Source organism: Medicago truncatula, chromosome 6 (assembly GCF_003473485.1).
Source record: "Medicago truncatula cultivar Jemalong A17 chromosome 6, MtrunA17r5.0-ANR, whole genome shotgun sequence".
NCBI classification, from domain to species: Eukaryota; Viridiplantae; Streptophyta; class Magnoliopsida; order Fabales; family Fabaceae; genus Medicago; species Medicago truncatula.
This window is the reverse complement of record NC_053047.1, coordinates 42,311,131-42,330,882: the sequence shown is the minus strand read 5'-3', so window position 1 is coordinate 42,330,882 and position 19,752 is coordinate 42,311,131. Positions and strand designations below refer to the sequence as shown.

Sequence of the window (19,752 nt, the reverse complement as noted above, 5' to 3'; positions counted from 1 at the left end):
CAGTATATTTGGTGTCAACGTGTCGGCATCAATGTTTCGTAGGTTTTAAGGTCTAAAATAAAAAATTTACTACCAAATTGAAATTAAAACCAAAAACAAAATAAACCTCACCCAAAAAGTACACATTCTGAAAGCTAGAAATTGAGCCAACACTCCAACTCTTAAGGCACATTTCCAATTCACTCTTTTCCATTCCCATATCAAAAAACAAACACAATTTAAGCAAAAACACTTCCATCATAACAGCACCAGCCAAATAACCAACATGAAACTCTCTACCACAAATCCAACCACAAACATCACTACTCACAAGAGGCAACAAAGTTTCAAACCCCTCATTTGTTTCATCATCATCATCATTGTCAACGACCCAAAGACGAGAAAGACAAAACCAAATCCAAATCTTTCTCTTCAGAAATTTTACTACAACAAATACTCATAAACCCAAGAATCATATCAACCAAAGATTTCACTTCCTTCATTGCTTTCTTTTCCCTTTTCAATTCAAAAAGTTCCTTAACAACACTATGTATCATAAAAACAACAGGAGCAAGTAAAGCAATACTCTTTGAACCACCAACAGAAGCTGAACAAGCAGAAATCAGCTGAAAAAGTGCTTTTGCAGCTGAAATTTGTTCCAAGATATCACCTTTAAGAGATTTTCTGCAACCAAATTTGATTGCAGAATAGACCCATATCACATCAAAAGGTGGGTCAACTTTGGTTTGCATCAGTTCATGTAATGCATCACTGGAATGAGAAAATTCAGGGGATTCTTTGGGAAGTTCTGATAGAATTTCTTGCATTGTGTTTTTCAGCTTGAGGGTGTAGTTTTCACCAACGTGAGGAATCAAACCAGTGGTTTCCATGAGAACAAAGACAGAAATACGAGGGTTTTGGTTTTTTGTTGTTAAAGTTTGTTTTTTTAGGGTTTATGAATTGGGAATTTTGCAATTTATCATGGTTTAGGATTTGGGCTAGTTCAATTTTTCGTTGGTTTAGTTTTGAAAATTTTAATTTGAACCCTTCAATTATTTTTCATACCCCTACAAACGCAATAAAATGACCTATGTGTATGCTTGTTGACGAAATATTCATGTGAATATTTGCTAATGGGTGCTAATGAAGGTTGAATTGACCTCAACAAGCTTTCTACCTTCTTCAGTGTCACTCCCTTCAAGCTTCCGCCATCTCTCTCTTCTCCTTCATCTTGGTATGTTCTCTTCTTCCAATTACCCTTTTCAATTTTTCCCAATTTTCTTTTAACAAAACCCTAGATTAATAAATCAACCCTAATCTGTTTTTTAATTTTTATTTCATGTGACTATGGTTTAAAATAGCTTATTGATTGGTTGAATTGAATCTATTGATGAACCTTACAATTTCAATTTTACTGTTAAACCCTGCATTTGTCTTATTTGTTGAGTTTATTGAAATTATATATGGCATTTTTTATTTTTTTTTGCAATTGATATATTTTTTTCTTTTTTGATTTTGTCAACATATATTGTGCTTATGATTAATCTGTCCTTGTTATATAGTGTTATATTTTTTTTTGTTGCTTCTGAAAAAAAAAATAGGAGTATAAAGCCACTCTGTTGGGAGAAATGTTTGGTTGTGGTGAGAAAGAATGATTTTGAGTGAATGGATTCTGGCTAGAATTGAGTTGAAGGTAAAGTGATTTATGTTTGGATACATTTATGTAAAAGTGAGTTGAAAAATAAATTTTAGTGTAAAAATCAATTCTAGAATCAGAAGCTATGATTTCTAGCTTCATGTAGAATCAATTCCGGAGGCAAAATTAATTCTAGTTTATAGGAACCAAACATGTCAAAATCAATTCTACACCTTTAGAATCAATTTTGGGTCCTCCAAAAGTGGAACGAAACATTGATCATATATAATTGACTAAATGACCAAGTTGGTGCTTGAAATTATAGGACCGAATCAATCTAGTCTCGCACGTTATCGAAATTCCTAAATGATCCCTGAAATAGTGAAATTGTAATTGAATTGTCCCTCTGTTGGTATTTGTAAGGACTAGAATGACATTAAATTGGTACTATAGAGATGAATTTGAAACTAAGTGAATAGTATCAAGGATGCATTTGAAATTTCATTGATCAGTTTGGGATAATGATGATGTAGGGGACTAGGTTGATATAACCCTACAATTTCAAGGACTAACTTGGTATTTAGTTAATTATATATGATTAAGTGATTTATACATTTCTCCTAATAGGAAACTTAAACAGTGGGTTTATATTCATAAATATCTGACTACATATATGATCAAGTGATTTATGCATTTCTCCTAACAGGTGAATTTCAATTTGTTGATTTTAGATAAGGCAACAAAAGTGGAACTTTGGTATTTAACCAAAACATTGGCTAGTCTTATGGCTATGTATTCTTTAAGACTTCTGTAGTTTTTTTTCCTTATTTTTGTTCTTGAATGTTATATTGATTTTAATTGATAACTCATCTTGGTTTGTGAAATATAAATCGAGAGCACCTAATAAGAAAAATTTGAAAGACAGTTTCTGGATTGTGTCTCTTTGTTTAAGGTGTTATCACTTAATTGAGCTATGATATGAAATATTTACTGCCTTTTTATTGCATGAACAGAGGTATTTATTGATAACGAAAAAAGTAACGTAATCGTTAGAATAGTTTAAATTGGAATATATATTGTTGATCTTATTTTCATATGTATGATTATAATTATTAACTTTTATTTAAATAGTTTGCCCCCGCTGACCAAGGGTTCTAGACACGCTACTGGTTGGGAGGATGAAGGGTGTGTTTTGGCTTCTAGTTGTATCAGTGGTGATTGCATCATGGATTCCTCTTTCACACTGCGCCAAAAAACCGGTTGGGATCGCTAGAAAGGAGGATGTACCGTACATAAAGTGTCAAGTTTGTGAGATACTTGCAAAACAGTTGTATCAGCAAGTTCAGAGCAAGAAAGCTGAGATTTCCCCCAAGAAGGTTGTTATTTTGTTCTTTTATTTTTATTTTGTGCTTCATTGTCTAGTGTAGGTTTTTTGTGTGGATTGTATGCACTATAATTGACTTTGTGTGTTATTGGTTGTTAGATCTCAGAGTACCAAATCATTGAGATAGCAGAGAATGTTTGTAATCTGAAAAAGGTTGAAGCAGATTGGATATTGCGTATAGATATTGTAGAAAAAGCAGATAGGTTGGAGGTGAGAGGATCCAACTTTTCAATATGTATGATCAATAAACTGTGGATTATTTGTTTGGTAGTTTGACATTGCTACCCCATTTTTCGGTGTTTATCAGCTGGAAGAACATGATTCTGAAGGACAGTGCAATTCTGAATGATAGACAGTTGAGCGTGCTTGTCAGGAGGTATGGTACTTTCTTGCCAATGAATTGCACTTTTTTGTCTCTATTGGTTCTGAAACGAAAAAAGTATAGGAAGAGAAGAAAAAAAGGAACAAGTTTCATTAATGCTTATTCTATATCAATTCAGAACAGTGTTGATGGTGCACCATGCATGATCTGAATTGTGCTTTCTCTGCTGGTTATGTATTTGTATATTTCAAATATCTTCACTTCTAATTCTTTGTTGGTTTTGTGATTACTAAATTAGTAATTTGGTATTGCAGGTTTTGGGATATTCTGATACCGATGTTGCTGAATATCTATATAGTTCCAAGCCTGATATTGACTCATTAACCAATTATCTGTGCAAAGACCTTAGCAAAGCATGCAATACCAAGCCACCCCCTGTCCCTAAGGTAATTATTAACTGAAATAAATACACCCAGTAACTAACTTATCCGGGTTGATTGCGAATTTGTGATAGATATTTTTAATTGTCTTTTATGTAGTAAATCAGCAATGTATGGTGTATGCACTTTATGTAGTATTCAACTTGAGTTTATAGGGTTCATTGTCGAACAAGAAAACAAAAACAAAAACAAAATCACAAAATACAAAAAACAGAAAGTTTAATATGTGTGTTGGCACTGATATTGCTTTATCTTGGATATTTAGAGCAATATTATTTTATTTTATTCAAATATAGGGAAAGTTTATACCTAAGTGTTTCATACCTTATTATTTTCAATGCCACAACAGACCCTCTCAAAAAAGAATGCCACAACCGACACTAATGCAGTCCAAGAAATACTTTCGCACGTCAATGCGTTCTTAACTCCTGTGCAACAGAACCCTGCTTCTCCACCATTCCCTTTGATTTCTTATGAACTGGATTTTATATCCATGTGTTTGGATTGTATGGAGTAAATCAGCATTTTGGTCCTTGAAATTGTAAGAGTCAAGCAATTTAGTTCCTTAAATTCACAAAAGAACAATGTAGTCCTTTAAATTAAATAACACCAATCAATTTTGTCACTCATTCAAAATATCTCTTTAGTAATCATCCATAATCACTGAAAAATCTAAATATTGACTTGAATAGTCTTTTGTTAAAACAAAATAAGCATAAGACTATTAAAATTGTGGTGTTAAATTTGAATAAAGGAATGTATTGATTGGCATTGTTCTATTTAAGAGACTAAATTTCTAGTTCACAAAATTGAGGGACTAAATTTACCGACCAATACAATTTTAAGCACTAAAATGCTGATTTATTTGGATTTTATGTTCTAAACTGTTATTATTCTATCGGCAAACAACACACCCCACTCTACACTCACCTTGTTTGCACTTTAGGACCCAAACTCCCTAATACATCAGTTAGAGTATCCTTACTTTGGACTCTGTACTCTATCTATAACTATCCCTACTTCGGACTATGTAATTTGGAAGCTATAACTTTGTTTCTGCTATGATAGTATTTAACTTAACATGCACCTAGTATTATTGTTTGAATTAGGTATTAAAGCTTCACCCTCTATGATCCTTTTGCTTAAGTTTTCATCAAAAGTTCTATTTGTGTGTTACAGGACAGGACTCCTGGTGAACCATTTGTTGCAAAGTCTTCTAAGGAGGCTGAAATGGAAAAGCTTCTAAAATCTATGGAGGTATTTTGCTTTTTTTCTTTCTTTTTATATATTTACATGACTTTGTGACACATTCTGTTGCTAATACATTCTGATTATACCACAATCGACTCTTGCTTCAGGGCATGCCAGGAGCGCCCGGCATGAAAATGTACTCAAGAGATGATTTAATGAAAAAGAATTTCGGTGCTGAAAATGAAGATGACGATGAAGATGAGGATGAGGAAGAAGATGAGGCAGACTTTCCTTCAAAATTGGTACAATAATCTATTTCATTCTGTGATTGAAATGTGTTTTTCTAAGATTACTTCGACTTAAAATGTTTTAGAATAACTGATGTTTGGAGTAAACTGCAACTTACAGGGAAAAGTTTTGAAATCAAAAGAAAATGAAAAAGGTGATTGGAAACAGAAGATAAGAAAAGGAATTGTGGACACGGGCACGACACTTAAGAAACATGCAACCAAAGTTTCCAATCATATTCAACGGTGGTGGAAGGGAAAGAAGACAACCTCTTCAAAGAAGAATTCGAAGTCAGAGCTTTAGAGCTCCTCATAAACTAAATCTGCATCTTCTGATTATGGAATATTTTCAAGGCATTTCCAGTGTTTTGTTACATGTACTACACCCAAGAGACCAAGAGAGATTGGAAGTAGGAATATTCTGAAGCAATCAAATGAGGACTTTACAATCACCACTTTTGAGTGATTCATATTCCAATCAAGGATTTGCTATCTACATGTATTTTATCAGTGAGGCAATTATGTATGAGAGTGAGGGTATACCAGCTAAACTATAGTGATGTTTAAGATGTTCCCTCGGGTGTTAAATGTTGAGATTATTGACATCCTTTTTTGAAAATTTTGACAATCAATTTACAGTCTTACCACCACATCCCACATCTGAATTTCCTTATGTATTAATAGAGTAAAGAAACAATCAATAGATATTTATTGCCATCGATCGAATATTTCAATAATCATTAATGAGACTATTAACAAATGTTTTTAGTTTTGTTAAATACTTGAACATGGTGTTCCTCCTCTTTGCACGGGTGGAAACATCCAAGGTTGTTTTTAATCTCATTTTGATTTGTTAACAAAAAAAACTTATTTAATTGAGGTATAAAATAACTCTTATTATTGAATAAACAATCAGTTTAGTGTAAATCAGATATCCTCTACGCGCAACTAATCTCTCGAGCATTGCATAAACAATAAGTTGTAACCAAATAAATAAATTAAACAATCAATTTTATCTATAAACTATAAAAATATTAAGTAATCTCTAAACTATATTTTTTTTTTGTACAAATCTCTAGACTACATTACTATATTAAATCTTTTAAGTTAGTCTATGCTATAAATTAATTCGATACAAACAAATTTAACAACTATTCATCCTCATGAGACTTAACACAGTTGATAAAGGCATATATCTGATTCAAACTTCGGCCACCTTTTAAAAATTTGGTTATTAGTTGTTTTTGTTAAAATAAAAGGAGTTTTACTCATCAAAATTAATCTTAGTTTGTATTTCACGAATGGATAGAAGATAGTAACAGTAGCATTTCCATGGAGCTTAAACTTCAAGCATCAATGGCTTCATCTTCATCTTCTTCCACTCCTTTCTGCACCTATGCTATTCACCATGCCACCAACCTTCACCCTCGTCAAAACGGCACTAACAACTCTCGTTTCACTCCCAGAAAAACTCAACCTTTACGTATGGGTAACCCTTCAATCCAACCAAAATTGAACCATCATCAAGCCCCCCATCAACATAAAAATGTAAACTTTGCGCATTTTCTTCAAGAGGGTAACGTAAATCAAGTTTTAGAACTAATGGGTCAAGGTGCTTTTGCTGATTACAGTGATTTTCTTTCGCTTTTGAAATTATGTGAGGATTTGAAGTCGCTTGAATTAGGGAAAAGGGTTCATGAATTCTTGAGAAGGTCGAAATTCGGAGGGAATGTTGAATTGTGTAATAGATTGATTGGGTTGTACGTGAAATGTGGTAGTGTGAAGGATGCGCGGAAAGTGTTTGATAAAATGCCTGACAGAAATGTCGGTTCGTTGAATTTGATGATTGGTGGATATAATGTGAATGGTTTAGGGATTGATGGTTTGTTGGTTTTTAAGCAGATGAGGCAACAAGGGGTAGTGCCTGATGAGGAAACTTTTGCGTTGGTTTTGGCTGTGTGTGCGTTGGTCGACGGTGTGGAAGAAGGTTTAATGCAGTTTGAATCGATGAAGGAGTATGGAATTGTTCCAGGGATGGAGCATTATTTGGGGGTTGTTAATATTTTTGGATGTGCTGGTCCGTTGGATGAAGCTCAGGAGTTTATTGAGAATATGCCAATTGAAGCCGGGGTTGATGTTTGGGAGACTCTTCGAAATTTTGCGAGAATTTATGGAGACTTAGAACGCGAGGATCGTGCTAAGTTGTTAACTGTTCGTGATCCTTCGAAAGCTGCTGCTGATAAAATGCCTCTCCCTCAGAGAAAGAAGCAGTCTGCAATTAACATGCTGGAGGAGAAGAATAGAGTAAGTGAATATCGGTGTAATATGCCGTATAAAAGAAGACAATGATGTGAAATTGAGAGGTTTGACTGGGCAGATTAGGGAAGCAGGTTATGTTCCTGATACGAGATACGTACTCCATGATATTGATGAGGAGGAAAAGGAGAAAGCCTTGCGATATCATAGCGAGCGTTTGGCAATAGCTTATGGTCTCATCAGTACTCCGCCAAGGACTATGCTTAGAATTATCAAGAATCTACGTATATGTGGAGACTGTCACAATGCTATCAAATTCATGTCTAAGATTGTGGGAATGAAACTCATTGTGAGGGACAACAAGAGATTTCATCATTTCAAAGATGGAAAATGTGCAATCTCTATGTACAATCTGAATGAATGCAATGTGCAACTAACATATGTGAACAACAATTTGAATAGAATAAGAAGAAGGATGTTCCTGTGCAGATTATTGGTAGTGTTGGTAAAAAGTACTCAAATGTAGATACTCTCTAATCTGATGATATATTGTTAAATTGTTTTTTGTTTGCTGCCAAAAATGTGTAAGGTTCAACTCCATGTTTGGGAAGATCAAAGAAATTTTTGTTCCATCTATGAATTAATCTATGTAGCTAATGCTCCTGTGGAGATTATTCGTAGTGTTGAAAACAAACACTCAAATGTAGATACTCTGTTTGGGAAAAAGGTGTAAGGTTCTGCTAGATTGTTGTGGTTCTGCCAAAAAGGTGTAAGGTTCAAATACATGTTTGGGAAGATAAAAAAATTTGTTCCATTTATGAATTAACATATTTAGCTTCCTTTATTTGTTATACTCCCTCCGTCCCTAATTATAAGACCCTTTTGCTAAAATCACGGGAATTAAGAAAGTCAATATTTGTATTAAAGTTGTTTTTAATCACTATTGTTTTTACAATTTTATCCTTAAGAGAGAGAGTTAGTTTATGTTTTCCATATGCTATTTATTGCTGATTGAAGAAAAATATGTATAATAAATAGGGGCATGTAGGTAAAGAAATAATTAATGTAGTTGGAAATAACAAATGGGTCTTATAAAAAGGGACAAAAAAAATTATCAAATGGGTCTTATAATTAGGGATGGAGGGAGTACATGTTTTTAAGACGAAAATAGTTCAAAAGCCAAACAGTATAGTTAATAATTTGCCTTTACTCTTTTCCACTCAAACATGAGCATGTTGTAATGTTACATCAGTTTCTGTAGATATCTTATTGATCGTGGCTTGTCTAATTAAGTTGAGAATTAAATAGCCAGAGATAATTGGAAGGTAATAGAAATATGGTGGTTGCATAGAAGAATAAACCGAATACATTCCCGCACACTTGTACATTCAAAAAGTGCAATTTATCCTTTAATTGTGCATACATAGTTTGTCCTATCTAAACAACATAAAAATTATTTCCTACTTCAATTAGATCTGAATCAAGGTGCTTTTTATTGGTATAGTGCATAGCAACCTCTATCTCTATGTACAATCTGAAATAATGCAATGTGCCGCAAAAAAAATGAGAATGTTCCAGTGGAGATATTATTTGTAGTGTTGGTAAAAAGTACTCAAATGTAGTTACTCTGATCTGGTGATATATCGCTAGATTGTTTTGTTTGCTACCAAAATGCATAAGGTTGAAATCCATGTTTGGGAAGATCAAACAGAGTTTTCTTTCAGCAATCAATTAACCTATATAGTTTATTTCCTTTGTCGCATCCTACATGATTGTTAGACTACAAAAAACTAAAGTAACCAACAGTATGGTAAATAATTTTCCTTTCCTCTTTTCCACACAAATCTGAGGATGTTGCAATACTGAATCGGTTTCTGTGGATATATTATTGAGCATTGCTTGTTGAATTCAGAACTAAAGTAACCAACGATAATTGGAAGGTAATAGAATTTCAGTGTCTGCATAGATAAACTGAATACAGTGAAAGGATGTGACTATATGTCAACATTTCTATATCATTTTTTCTACTTGCACATTCAAAAAGTGCAATTTATTTGTTAATTGTACATACACAGTTTGTCCTGTCTAAACCACATAGTAACTGTTTCCTACTTTAATGAAACCAATGAGATCAGAATCAGGGTATTGTTTGTTGGTCTAGTGCATAATAACCTCTATCTCTATTTACAATCTGAAAGAATGCAATGTGCAGCCAAAATAATATGTGAAAACAATGTGAGTAGAATGAGAAGAAGAAGCCAGTTTGAAGCCTGAGAGGAGTTAGGAACTTATTCCTAAAGTGAGGATGGTTGGCTGATTCTTTTGTTAGTCCACTTCATCTCTTGATGGTACTCTCTCAGGCATGATTTCATTGTATCAGAAACTGTGAAGCCGATGGCCGCAGATGGAACAACCTAAATTGCAACAAAAAAAAAAATGCGTAGTTACACAGAATGGTCCTATAGTGTGAATTGCTTTAATGTTCTATGATTATTCCCGCCTTTATGTAATTGATACTCAGCCCTGAAAACAGGGTCTTCCAGCCTTGCTTTTGAGCAATCAAAACCATGGATCTCATAGTCCCTTTCAATTCGGCTTCTTCAGATGCCGCAAGGTTTTGAACCTAGTCAGGTTAACTTTGTATCATGTTACTAAATATCCATCTATAATTTCCAGCCGACCAAATAAAGCACGTTACCTGCATTTGCCTCCTGACAACTTCAAGAGGATATGTGAATGTCTGACCCAATAAACCGGCCACGGATCCACATGTCAGTTTCGCCATGATGCTTTTCTTGTAATCCTCAGGGACGTGGCGCTTCATTTCCTCATAGAAGTAGAATTTCAAACCCGCGTATGGGAATATTCCAAAGAGTGTCGGAGCTGTGGCCATGATTAACATAAAAGTTCTACAATAACAACACAGCAGTGAAATACAATACTGCTGCTGAATTAACAGTTCCAAACACAAGCAGATTTAAATGCATACCTACTCCCCTATAGAGACCTCTAACCGATATGGAATAAATAACACTGCAGATATGGAATAAATAACAAGGATGGAAATACTAACCAATATTGAGTTCAGAGGCAAAGATGTCTCCAATGTTGTCCTCATAAGAACCTCTGATTGTACAAAAGATAAATCCACATTAAACAAAGAACAACACAAATGAGAAACACAATTAAAACAAGCTAAACAAAATATAAGTATGTTTGATTTGGTCTGTTTGAATTGGCGGTGAAATTGGCAGACTCACCGCGAGTCATCGTGATTTTGCTAAAAGCTATACTTTGGAGCATCACAAAACACCACCGTGATTTTAATGAACTCGTCGTCAATCCAAACATAAACTGAATTCATCCCTCATCTAGATAAAAAGTTAAGCTATGTAGTGCTGACACTTCACACAAAAGGCATATCCGGTACACAGACACGTGGTTCGATACATTATCTCAAATTATTATTGGTCTTAATACGTGTTATGTAGGTGTCTTTATAGTGTTTCATAGTTTTAAGCTAAAATATGCAGTAGGAAATTGATATTCAAAACAGAAAAAAGAATAAAACCTCACCCAAAAAGTACATTGAATGGAATTTATCCATCATCCAGATAAAAGTTTTAAGCTATGCAACACCGACATGACACAGACAAATATACAGTTATATTCAAATATTTCATTTTCTCAGTATATTATTGGTGTCAACGTGTCGGTATCAATGTTTCGTAGGTTTTACGGTCTAAAATAAAAAATTTACTGCCAAATTGAAATTAAAACCAAAAACAAAATAAACCTCACCCAAAAAGTACACATTCTGAAAGCTAGAAATTGAGCCAACACTCCAACTCTTAAGGCACATTTCCAATTCACTCTTTTCCATTCCCATATCAAAAAACAAACACAATTTAAGCAAAAACACTTCCATCATAACAGCACCAGCCAAATAACCAACATGAAACTCTCTACCACAAATCCAACCACAAACATCACTACTCACAAGAGGCAACAAAGTTTCAAACCCCTCATTTGTTTCATCATCATCATCATCGTCGTCAACGACCCAAAGACGAGCCAAATCATTCAAAGACAAAACCAAATCCAAATCTTTCTCTTCAGAAATTTTACTACAACAAATACTCATAAACCCAAGAATCATATCAACCAAAGATTTCACTTCCTTCATTACTTTCTTCTCCTTTTTCACTTCAAAAAGTCCCTTAACAACACTATGTATTATAAAAACAACAGGAGCAAGTAAAGCAATACTCTTTGAACCACCAACAAAAGCTGAACAAGCAGAAATCAGCTGAAAAAGTGCTTTTGCAGCTGAAATTTGTTCCAAGATATCACCTTTAAGAGATTTTCTGCAACCAAATTTGATTGCAGAATAGACCCATATCACATCAAAAGGTGGGTCAACTTTGGTTTGCATCAGTTCATGTAATGCATCACTGGAATGAGAAAATTCAGGGGATTCTTTGGGAAGTTCTGATAGAATTTCTTGCATTGTGTTTTTCAGCTTGAGGGTGTAGTTTTCACCAACGTGAGGAATCAAACCAGTGGTTTCCATGAGAACAAAGACAGAGAGATACGAGGGTTTTGGTTTTTTGTTGTTAAAGTTTGTTTTTTTAGGGATTATGAATTGGGAATTTTGCAATTTATCATGCTTTAGGGTTTGGGCTAGTTCTATTTTTTTTTTGGGTTTAGTTTTAAAAAAATCTTGGAGAAAGTGACACATAAAAATTTATATTACACTACACTCTTAATTAGACAACAAAATTATTGATCAAAATAATAAACATAAATTACAAAATTTTATTATGGTTTCTCTCATGTGCGCAAGTTTATATTGAAATAACATTATATTTTTATAATTTTACTACTAATATCTTAACATGTATCATTGTCTCCATCTTTGAAAGTTACTTTGACATGAACATTGAACATAAGAATGAAATTAAGATGTCGACACCTTTAATTATTTGAAAAACAAACACTTAAATGTAAATAGATATGTTGATGACAAACATATGTATTCGATTAAAAGTGTCGTGCTACATAATTCGTTAAACTACAAAAGTCGTGTTCGTGGTTGATTTTATCTACGGAAATTTTTGTCACGTCATGATTTTCCTAAGTACATTTTCTTAGTTTTGCATTGACTCCAACATTTTATTTTTGTTGATTGGATTTGGAGCATTGACTCAAAGATGGACTTTTTTTTTTGGTACAACTCAAAGATGGACTTTAATTCATGGAAAATTTGGAAATATGAATCATAATATGTGGGATCTTGTTCCTTATTGGTTGAAAAATTGGGACCCACTATTTTGTTGCTTCCATGGACCAATCACAATTCACAAATTAATAAAAATGCAATTTTTAAGAAACCTTTGAGTCTTTCTTCCTTCTTCAGTGTTACTCTCTTCAAGCTTCCGTCACTTCTCTCTTCTCCTTGATCTTGGTATGTTCTCTTCTTCCCATTAACCCTTTTCAATTTTTCCAAATCTTATTTTTAACAAAACCCTAGATTAATGAATAAATCCTAATCTGTTTTTAAATTTTTATTTCATGTGATATGGTTTAAAATAGCTAATTGATTGGTTGAATTGAATCAATTGATGAACTTTACAATTTCAATTTCAGTGTTAATCCCTACATTTGCCTTATTGAGTTTATTGAAACTATGCATGCATTGTTTATGCAATTGTTATAAAGGATTGTTTTTTCTTCATTTTTTATTTTGTATAATCACTTCTTAGTGTATGTTTGGTTCTGCGGCGAGAAAAAATGATTTTGAGTGAATTGATTCTGGCTAAAATTGAGTTGAAGGTATAGTGGTTTATGTTTGGATACATTTACAAGGAATACCATTTTGTACTGATGGCATTGAAGCGGGAAAACCCCAGGTTTTTCAATTTGGTCTGCCAATTACCGTTTTACCCTTTTGGTGGAAAGCATTGGCTTGTGCACACTGCACAAGAGCTGGACGGTTCACACTGCAGAATTGACAAATTGCATTGCTGAATGCTGAAGGTTTGAAATGCGGGGTCATCATTACAAACCCTTGTGAATCACTTTCTTCTATATAAGTTGACATTAGGAGTCATGATTCAAAGAAAAAAACTCAGTTCACATGTTTAGTGTCTGCATCACTCCACCGCCCTTGGTCAACAATTCATTGATTGTTGTTCCTGCTTCTTCATTTCTCTTAAAGCTCTCACTCAGTTTCCAAATCTCTTCCTCCCCCAACCCAAAAAAAACCTCTCGTCTGAAGCACTCCACCGTAGACTGTCCGCGACCATTCCGAATGTCGCCTTCCTTTCATCCATCGTGACTGGCTCGTATTTGGGAGAGAAGAAAATAAAAAACAAGATGAAGGTGTTACATGACTAGAGAACAAGGGCAATTTGAGGATCGTGAATCTGATATAAGAGGGAAATCGATGGTTCCTTCACCACCATGACTGGATTTCAGAAATCCTTCATCTCAGGTAATGTGCTCTGCTTAACACTCTATTGGTAACAAAACCATCTCTTTCAACTCTCTTGTTAATTACTGTTATTATATGTTCTTGGTATGTTATATGCTCATGAGGGGGTTTTGTTTGCAAGATGTTTGATGAAATGCCTCAATGATGACAAACTTTTGATTTGATTCAAATACAATTATGTTGTTGCAGACATACATTGTATTATTATTAATTCTGTTTGGATAAAGATTTCATTAAGTGCTTATGAAATAAGCTAGAAACAGCTTATGGACATGTCATAAGTTATTTTATATCTATCCTAATTCACCAACAAATTGAAAAAGTATTTTGTTATCTTATGTTCCATATCTATTTATGGACTGTCATGTTTCTACGTAAATATGGCAGCAACACGGGTACAAGGAGACGCGATGGAGGCTGTCTGGTCATTTTAAAAAGAAGAATGGAAAAAAGAAGAAAGTCATTGACATTGCTCTTGAGGATGTAGAGTAAATCTTAGTGTTCTGTCTCTTTTATATTTCAGTAATTTTTTGTTGCTTCATTTATATAGTTTGAAGATGCTGAAGTTTTCTTTTTCTATTACCAAGCCTTTCCAGTCTTGAGATCTTGGCTTAAGAAGAATTGTCTACCTGGTAATGAAGTCTCCCTCTTCAGATGAGCTTACAAATTCTCATGCAGCTTATTTCATAATAAAGGAACGCATCTTTTTCTATGTAAGTGCTTTCTCCGCTTGCTATTCAATAATGATATATAATCTGGTTTTTAATTATGGAGTCCATGCAGCAGAATTTCGTCATGGCAGAAGAACTCGTATATTTTTTTTTCTTGCATGTAATTGTGCCATTCCTTTAATTGTCTGTTTTTACGCTACTTAAGAGCAGGATATCAATGCTTACTTATGCAAGAATGTCCGTTGTGTTGATTTATCCAAGTTCATTGTTTGAATGAATGTTTTAACGAGAATATAGTGCACACAGGTCTTGGTTGATGGCGCCAATGGTAAGGTACTTATGTCAATCATGTAGACAGATGCAAGTAGTAAAATAACATAGGGTCTGAATGGAGTGACTGCACTTGCATGTGTATACTTCATTTGAGAGTCATGATCACAATCTTTACTCAGCTCAATTGTTGCTGTTTTTTTCTTTGGTTGTAATTCTTTGTGCAGCATGATTCATTGAAATGTACAGCCATTTGAAATTCAGTTTATCTTTCATTGTATGAAGTGGATTCAAGCAATATTGTCGGTATAAATAGCCTGAATTAATATCAGAAACATAACATGAATTCCACCTGTGTTTGGGATGCACACAAAAGCTTACTATTATGATACAAATACATGTTTGTTGTTAGTGTTTTCTTTATTGTTATAACTCAGACTGTGAACAATTGTAGAGCATACGTTTAGCAAGGGTTTCTCTAAATTGTGATTAGAGGTTTATTATAGATGATAGACATAATTATATGCATCAAAGATGGCAGTATCAGAACAAAATTATTTTAATTGGCTATCAACTATGCATTTGCAATACTGGCCCTCTCTTATTAACTTCTTCTAAAACTATTCATGGAGTAATTGTTGTGGGAATGGTTTAGAGAAATTATGGCGGTTTGAATGATGGGTTGTTTCTACTTAGTTTGTGTTTATATTGATATGTACGGTGGAGATCTATGGTAGAAAGCTATGGCATGTTAATTGGCAATTAATAGGGTAGTTGCAATTTACGTCAGATTTATGGTCTTCCATATCTAGATGAAAGATTTTGCTGTCACATGTGCATCATTGTTTTGTGATAATTTTCAAGAGTTCTTGAAGAAATCCATGGTTAGAGTGTGTAGAGGGACAAAGCTTATGCAAACCGTCCAAAAAGTAACATTTTGGTCATATTACCCCAATTTCAAAAGACATCTCTCGTGATTGGACCTTTTCTTCTGCACACATGATATATTTTTCAAATTGATTGAGTTGATTGTAATCAAAACATATTGATCAATAGTCTATAACAAACCCTCGCGATAGCGGGGGTCAAGCGTCTAGTTGTACCAGTGGCGATTGCATCTTGGATTCCTCTCTCGCACTGCGCCAAAAAACCAGTTGGGATCGCTAGAAAGGAGGATGTGCCGTACATAAAGTGTCAAGTTTGTGAGATACTCGCTAAACAGTTGTATCAGCAAGTTCAGAGCAAGAAAGCTGAGATTTCCCCCAAGAAGGTTGTTCGTTTGTGCTTTTATTTTTAGGATTTTTCTAACATGTGCAAATTTGCACATGTTAAGGATACTAAAAGAAGCAACTTTTTATTGAAAATCACACTTGTTATAAAAAAGAATATATATTTAATGTAAAATACACAAGTTCCAATATAAACTTACTACTTTAGTATCCTTAACATGTGCAAATTTGCACATGTTAGAAAAATCCTTATTTTTATTATGTACTTCATTGTGTAGTTGAAGTTTTTTTTGTGGATTCTATGCACTATAATTGTTTTTGTGTGTTATTGGTTGTTAGATCTCGGAGTACCAGATCATTGAGATAGCAGAGAATGTTTGTAATCTGAAAAAGGTTGAAGCAGATTGGATATTGCGTATAGATATTGTAGAAAAAGCAGATCGGTTAGAGGTAAGAGGATCCAACTTTTCAATATGTATGATCAGTTAATTATGGATTATTTGTTTTGTAGTTTTGACATTGCTGCGACATTTTTTGGTGTTTACCAGCTAGAAGAAGAACATGACTCTGAAGGACAGTGCAACTCTGAATGCAAGACAGTTGAGCGTGCTTGTCAGGAGGTATGATACTTTCTTGCCAACGAATTGCACCTTTTTGTCTCTATTGGTTCTGAAACGGAAAAAGTATAGGAAAAGAAGAAAAAAAAGGAACAAGTTTCATTACTGTTTATTCTCTATCAATTCAGAACAGTGTTGACGGTGCACCGTTCATGATCTGAATTGAGCTTTCTCTGCTGGTTATGTATTTCTATATTTCAAATATATTCACTTCCAGTTCTTTGTTGGTTTTGTGATTACTAAATTAGTAATTTGGTATTGCAGGTTATGGGATATTCTGATACCGATGTTGCTGAATACCTATATAGTTGCAAGCCTGATATTGATTCATTGACCAATTATCTGTGCAAAGACCTTAGTAAATCTTGCAATACCAAGCCACCCCCGGTCCCTAAGGTAATTATTTACTGAAATTGATGCTCCCAGTAATATTTTTTATGATTATCCTAAGCTTTGATAAAATTAACTTATCTGGGTTGATTGCAAATCACAAAATAGAAAAAACAAAGAAAGTTGAGTATGTGTGTTAGCACTGATATTGCTTTATCTTGGGTATTTAAAGCAATGTTATTTTAGTTTACTCAAATATAGGGGAAGTTTATACGTGTTTCGTTGCTTATTATTATCAATCTGAGAAATACTGTCCCACGTCAGTGAGTTCTTAACTCCTGTGCCATGGAACCCTGCTTCTCCCCTCTTCCCTTTGATTTCTTATGAACTGGATTTTATGTCCATGTGTTTGGATTTTATGGAGTAAATCAGCATTTCGGTCCTTGATATTGCAAGAGTCAAGCAATCTAGTTCCTTAAATTTACAAAAGAACTAATTAGTCCTTTAAATTAAATAACACCAATCAATTTTGTCACTCATTCAAAATATCTCTTTAGTAATCATCCATAAAAATCACTGAAAAATCTAAATATTGACTTGAATAGTCTTTTGCTGTAATAAAATAAGCACAAGACTATTAAAATTGTGGTGTTAAATTTGAATAAAGGACTGTATTGATTGGTGTTGTTCAATTTAAGAGACTAAATTGCTAGTTTACAAAGCTCAGGGACTAAATTGACCGACCCATACAATTGTAAAGTCTAAAAGGCTGATTTATTTGGACAAAATTGTAAGGTCTCTGCTACATCAGTTAGACTATCCTTACTTTGGACTATGTAATATTGTAATTTGGAAACTAGAACTTGGTTTCTTTTATGGTAGTATTTAACTTCACATGCATCTAGTATTACTGTTTGAATTAGGTATTTCAGTTTCACCCTATGAACCTTTTGCTTAAGTTTTCATCAGAAGTTCTGTTTGCGTGTTACAGGACTAGGACTCCTGGTGAACCATTTGTTGCAAAGTCTTCTAATGAGGCTGAAATGGAAAAACTTCTAAAATCTATGGAGGTATTTTGCTTTATTTCTTTCTTTCTTTATCTTTACATGACTTTGCTTGACGCATTCTGTTGCTAGTAATAATACATTCTGATCATACCACACTTGACTCTTGCTTCAGGGCATGCCAGGAGTGCCCGATATGAAAATGTACTCAAGTGATGATTTAATGTAAAAGAATTTCGGTGCTGAAAATGAAGACGACGATGAAGATGAAGATGAAGATGAAGATGAGGATGAGGATGAAGATGAGGCAGACTTTCCTTCAAAATTGGTACAATCATCTATTTCATTGTGATTGAAATGTGTTTTTCTAAGATCACCTCGACTTAAAATGTTTTAGAATAACTGATGTTTGGAGTAAACTGCAACTTGTGGGGAAAAGTTTTGAGATCAAAAGAAAATGAAAAAGGTGACTGGAAACAGAAGATAAGAAAAGGAATTGTGGAGTGTGGACACAAGCACGGCGCTTAAGAAACATGCAACCAAAGTTTCCAATCATATTCAACAGTGGTGGAAGGGAAAGAAGGCGATCTCTTCAAAGAAAAATCCAAAGCCAGAGCTTTAGGCGTTTGCGAGTTTGGAGGGGAAAGGGAGGGAGAGGGTTTGGAAAAAAAAAGGAGTAAGTGTAAGAAATAGAAGACATTGAAAGGAGGAGCTTTGGGGAGCTTATTTTTCTTCAAAATATGAAACCCTTGAGATTTTTTTAATAGATAAACACCTCCCTCTTCAACTTAACATTGTTAACTATTCTGCTAAGTGTACTACTTTTCTATTTCTATGGATGAAGAAAATCTTCTTCCAATAAACAAATATTTCTGCCATTTGTTTGTAAGTTTTTCTTTTATATTTGTTTTTCCTTTCCTTATTTCATATCTCGATTATCATAATTCACTTCTTTCATTGAAGAATAATGCCTAGAAAAGCCACAGATTGTTAACTATTTATCTGAACAATGTAATTTTTTTTATTTCACATAGCAATTCCTCCCACAACGAATCAAAGAAAATCATTAGAGGCCATGTTACAAAAACATAAGAGAGAAGAAATCATTTTTAGGCCATGGATGATGATGGTTGTGTACTTTGGTTGCCGATTGAAGCTAACTTATGATGACTTCATATGTTACTACCTCCGTTCCTTTTTAATTATCATTTTTGATATTTTATACAAACCAAGACATTCAATGAATGTTACTACTTTTGATACAACAATGTATATTTTTACTATAATAACCTTATTCATTCAATATCTAATTTCATATATTTATCTCTTTGCAATAAATAAGTAAGGATAATATTGATAAAACACCATTTAATGTTACGTTGAACTTTAAAAGTGACAGTTAAATTGAAACAAAATATTTGTTCAAAAGAAACACTTAAAAAGGAACGGAGCGAGTATTGAATTTACCCAATCGAATCAAAAGAAACACTCAAAATTATTTTTAAAGTTTTAAATTTTTTTTTTAATTTAAAAATATAAAATAAAACATTTTAAAAAATCTGAAAAAAAAATTAAAATAATTTTCTGAAATTATTTTTATCATATAATTTTCAAAAATAAAATTATTATTTTTTTAAATT

At 33.6% G+C, this 19,752-nt stretch overlaps 2 protein-coding genes, 1 long non-coding RNA gene and 2 pseudogenes across 6 annotated transcripts; 4 read left to right on the top strand and 1 right to left on the bottom strand.

Moving 5' to 3' along the window:
* The first annotated feature begins 1,074 nt into the window (after positions 1–1,074).
* On the top strand, positions 1,075–5,960 carry LOC11428979 (uncharacterized). The gene is given in 8 exon segments (XM_024785882.2): positions 1,075–1,213; positions 2,747–2,991; positions 3,099–3,209; positions 3,307–3,375; positions 3,636–3,767; positions 4,941–5,018; positions 5,120–5,254; positions 5,361–5,960. Coding segments are annotated over 7 exon segments (906 nt in total). The 5' UTR covers positions 1,075–1,213; positions 2,747–2,793; the 3' UTR covers positions 5,544–5,960.
* A 497-nt stretch (positions 5,961–6,457) lies between these two features.
* On the top strand, positions 6,458–8,135 carry LOC11432637 (pentatricopeptide repeat-containing protein At2g15690, mitochondrial-like; annotated as a pseudogene).
* A 1,780-nt stretch (positions 8,136–9,915) lies between these two features.
* On the bottom strand, positions 9,916–12,205 carry LOC120575823 (uncharacterized). Its single transcript, XM_039835294.1, has 4 exons — positions 11,297–12,205; positions 10,569–10,621; positions 10,194–10,404; positions 9,916–10,118 (listed from the first exon to the last, which is right to left on the bottom strand). Exons 1-3 carry the CDS (start codon positions 12,066–12,068, stop codon positions 10,324–10,326), a joined length of 906 nt encoding a protein of 301 aa, XP_039691228.1. The 5' UTR covers positions 12,069–12,205; the 3' UTR covers positions 9,916–10,118; positions 10,194–10,323.
* Positions 12,206–12,706: 501 nt separating this feature from the next.
* Positions 12,707–15,708, top strand: LOC11413137 (uncharacterized). 4 transcript variants are annotated; one of them, XR_003012855.2, is made up of 3 exons: positions 12,707–13,991; positions 14,379–14,479; positions 14,579–15,708. It is a non-coding gene; the product is annotated as an uncharacterized lncRNA (long non-coding RNA). The 4 variants fall into 4 exon arrangements; XR_003012856.2 differs by having other exon boundaries at positions 12,716–13,991; positions 14,379–14,474; XR_005646739.1 differs by having other exon boundaries at positions 12,731–12,962; positions 13,364–13,991; positions 14,379–15,708.
* Positions 15,709–15,995: 287 nt separating this feature from the next.
* On the top strand, positions 15,996–18,990 carry LOC11432636 (uncharacterized; annotated as a pseudogene).
* Positions 18,991–19,752: the final 762 nt, after the last annotated feature.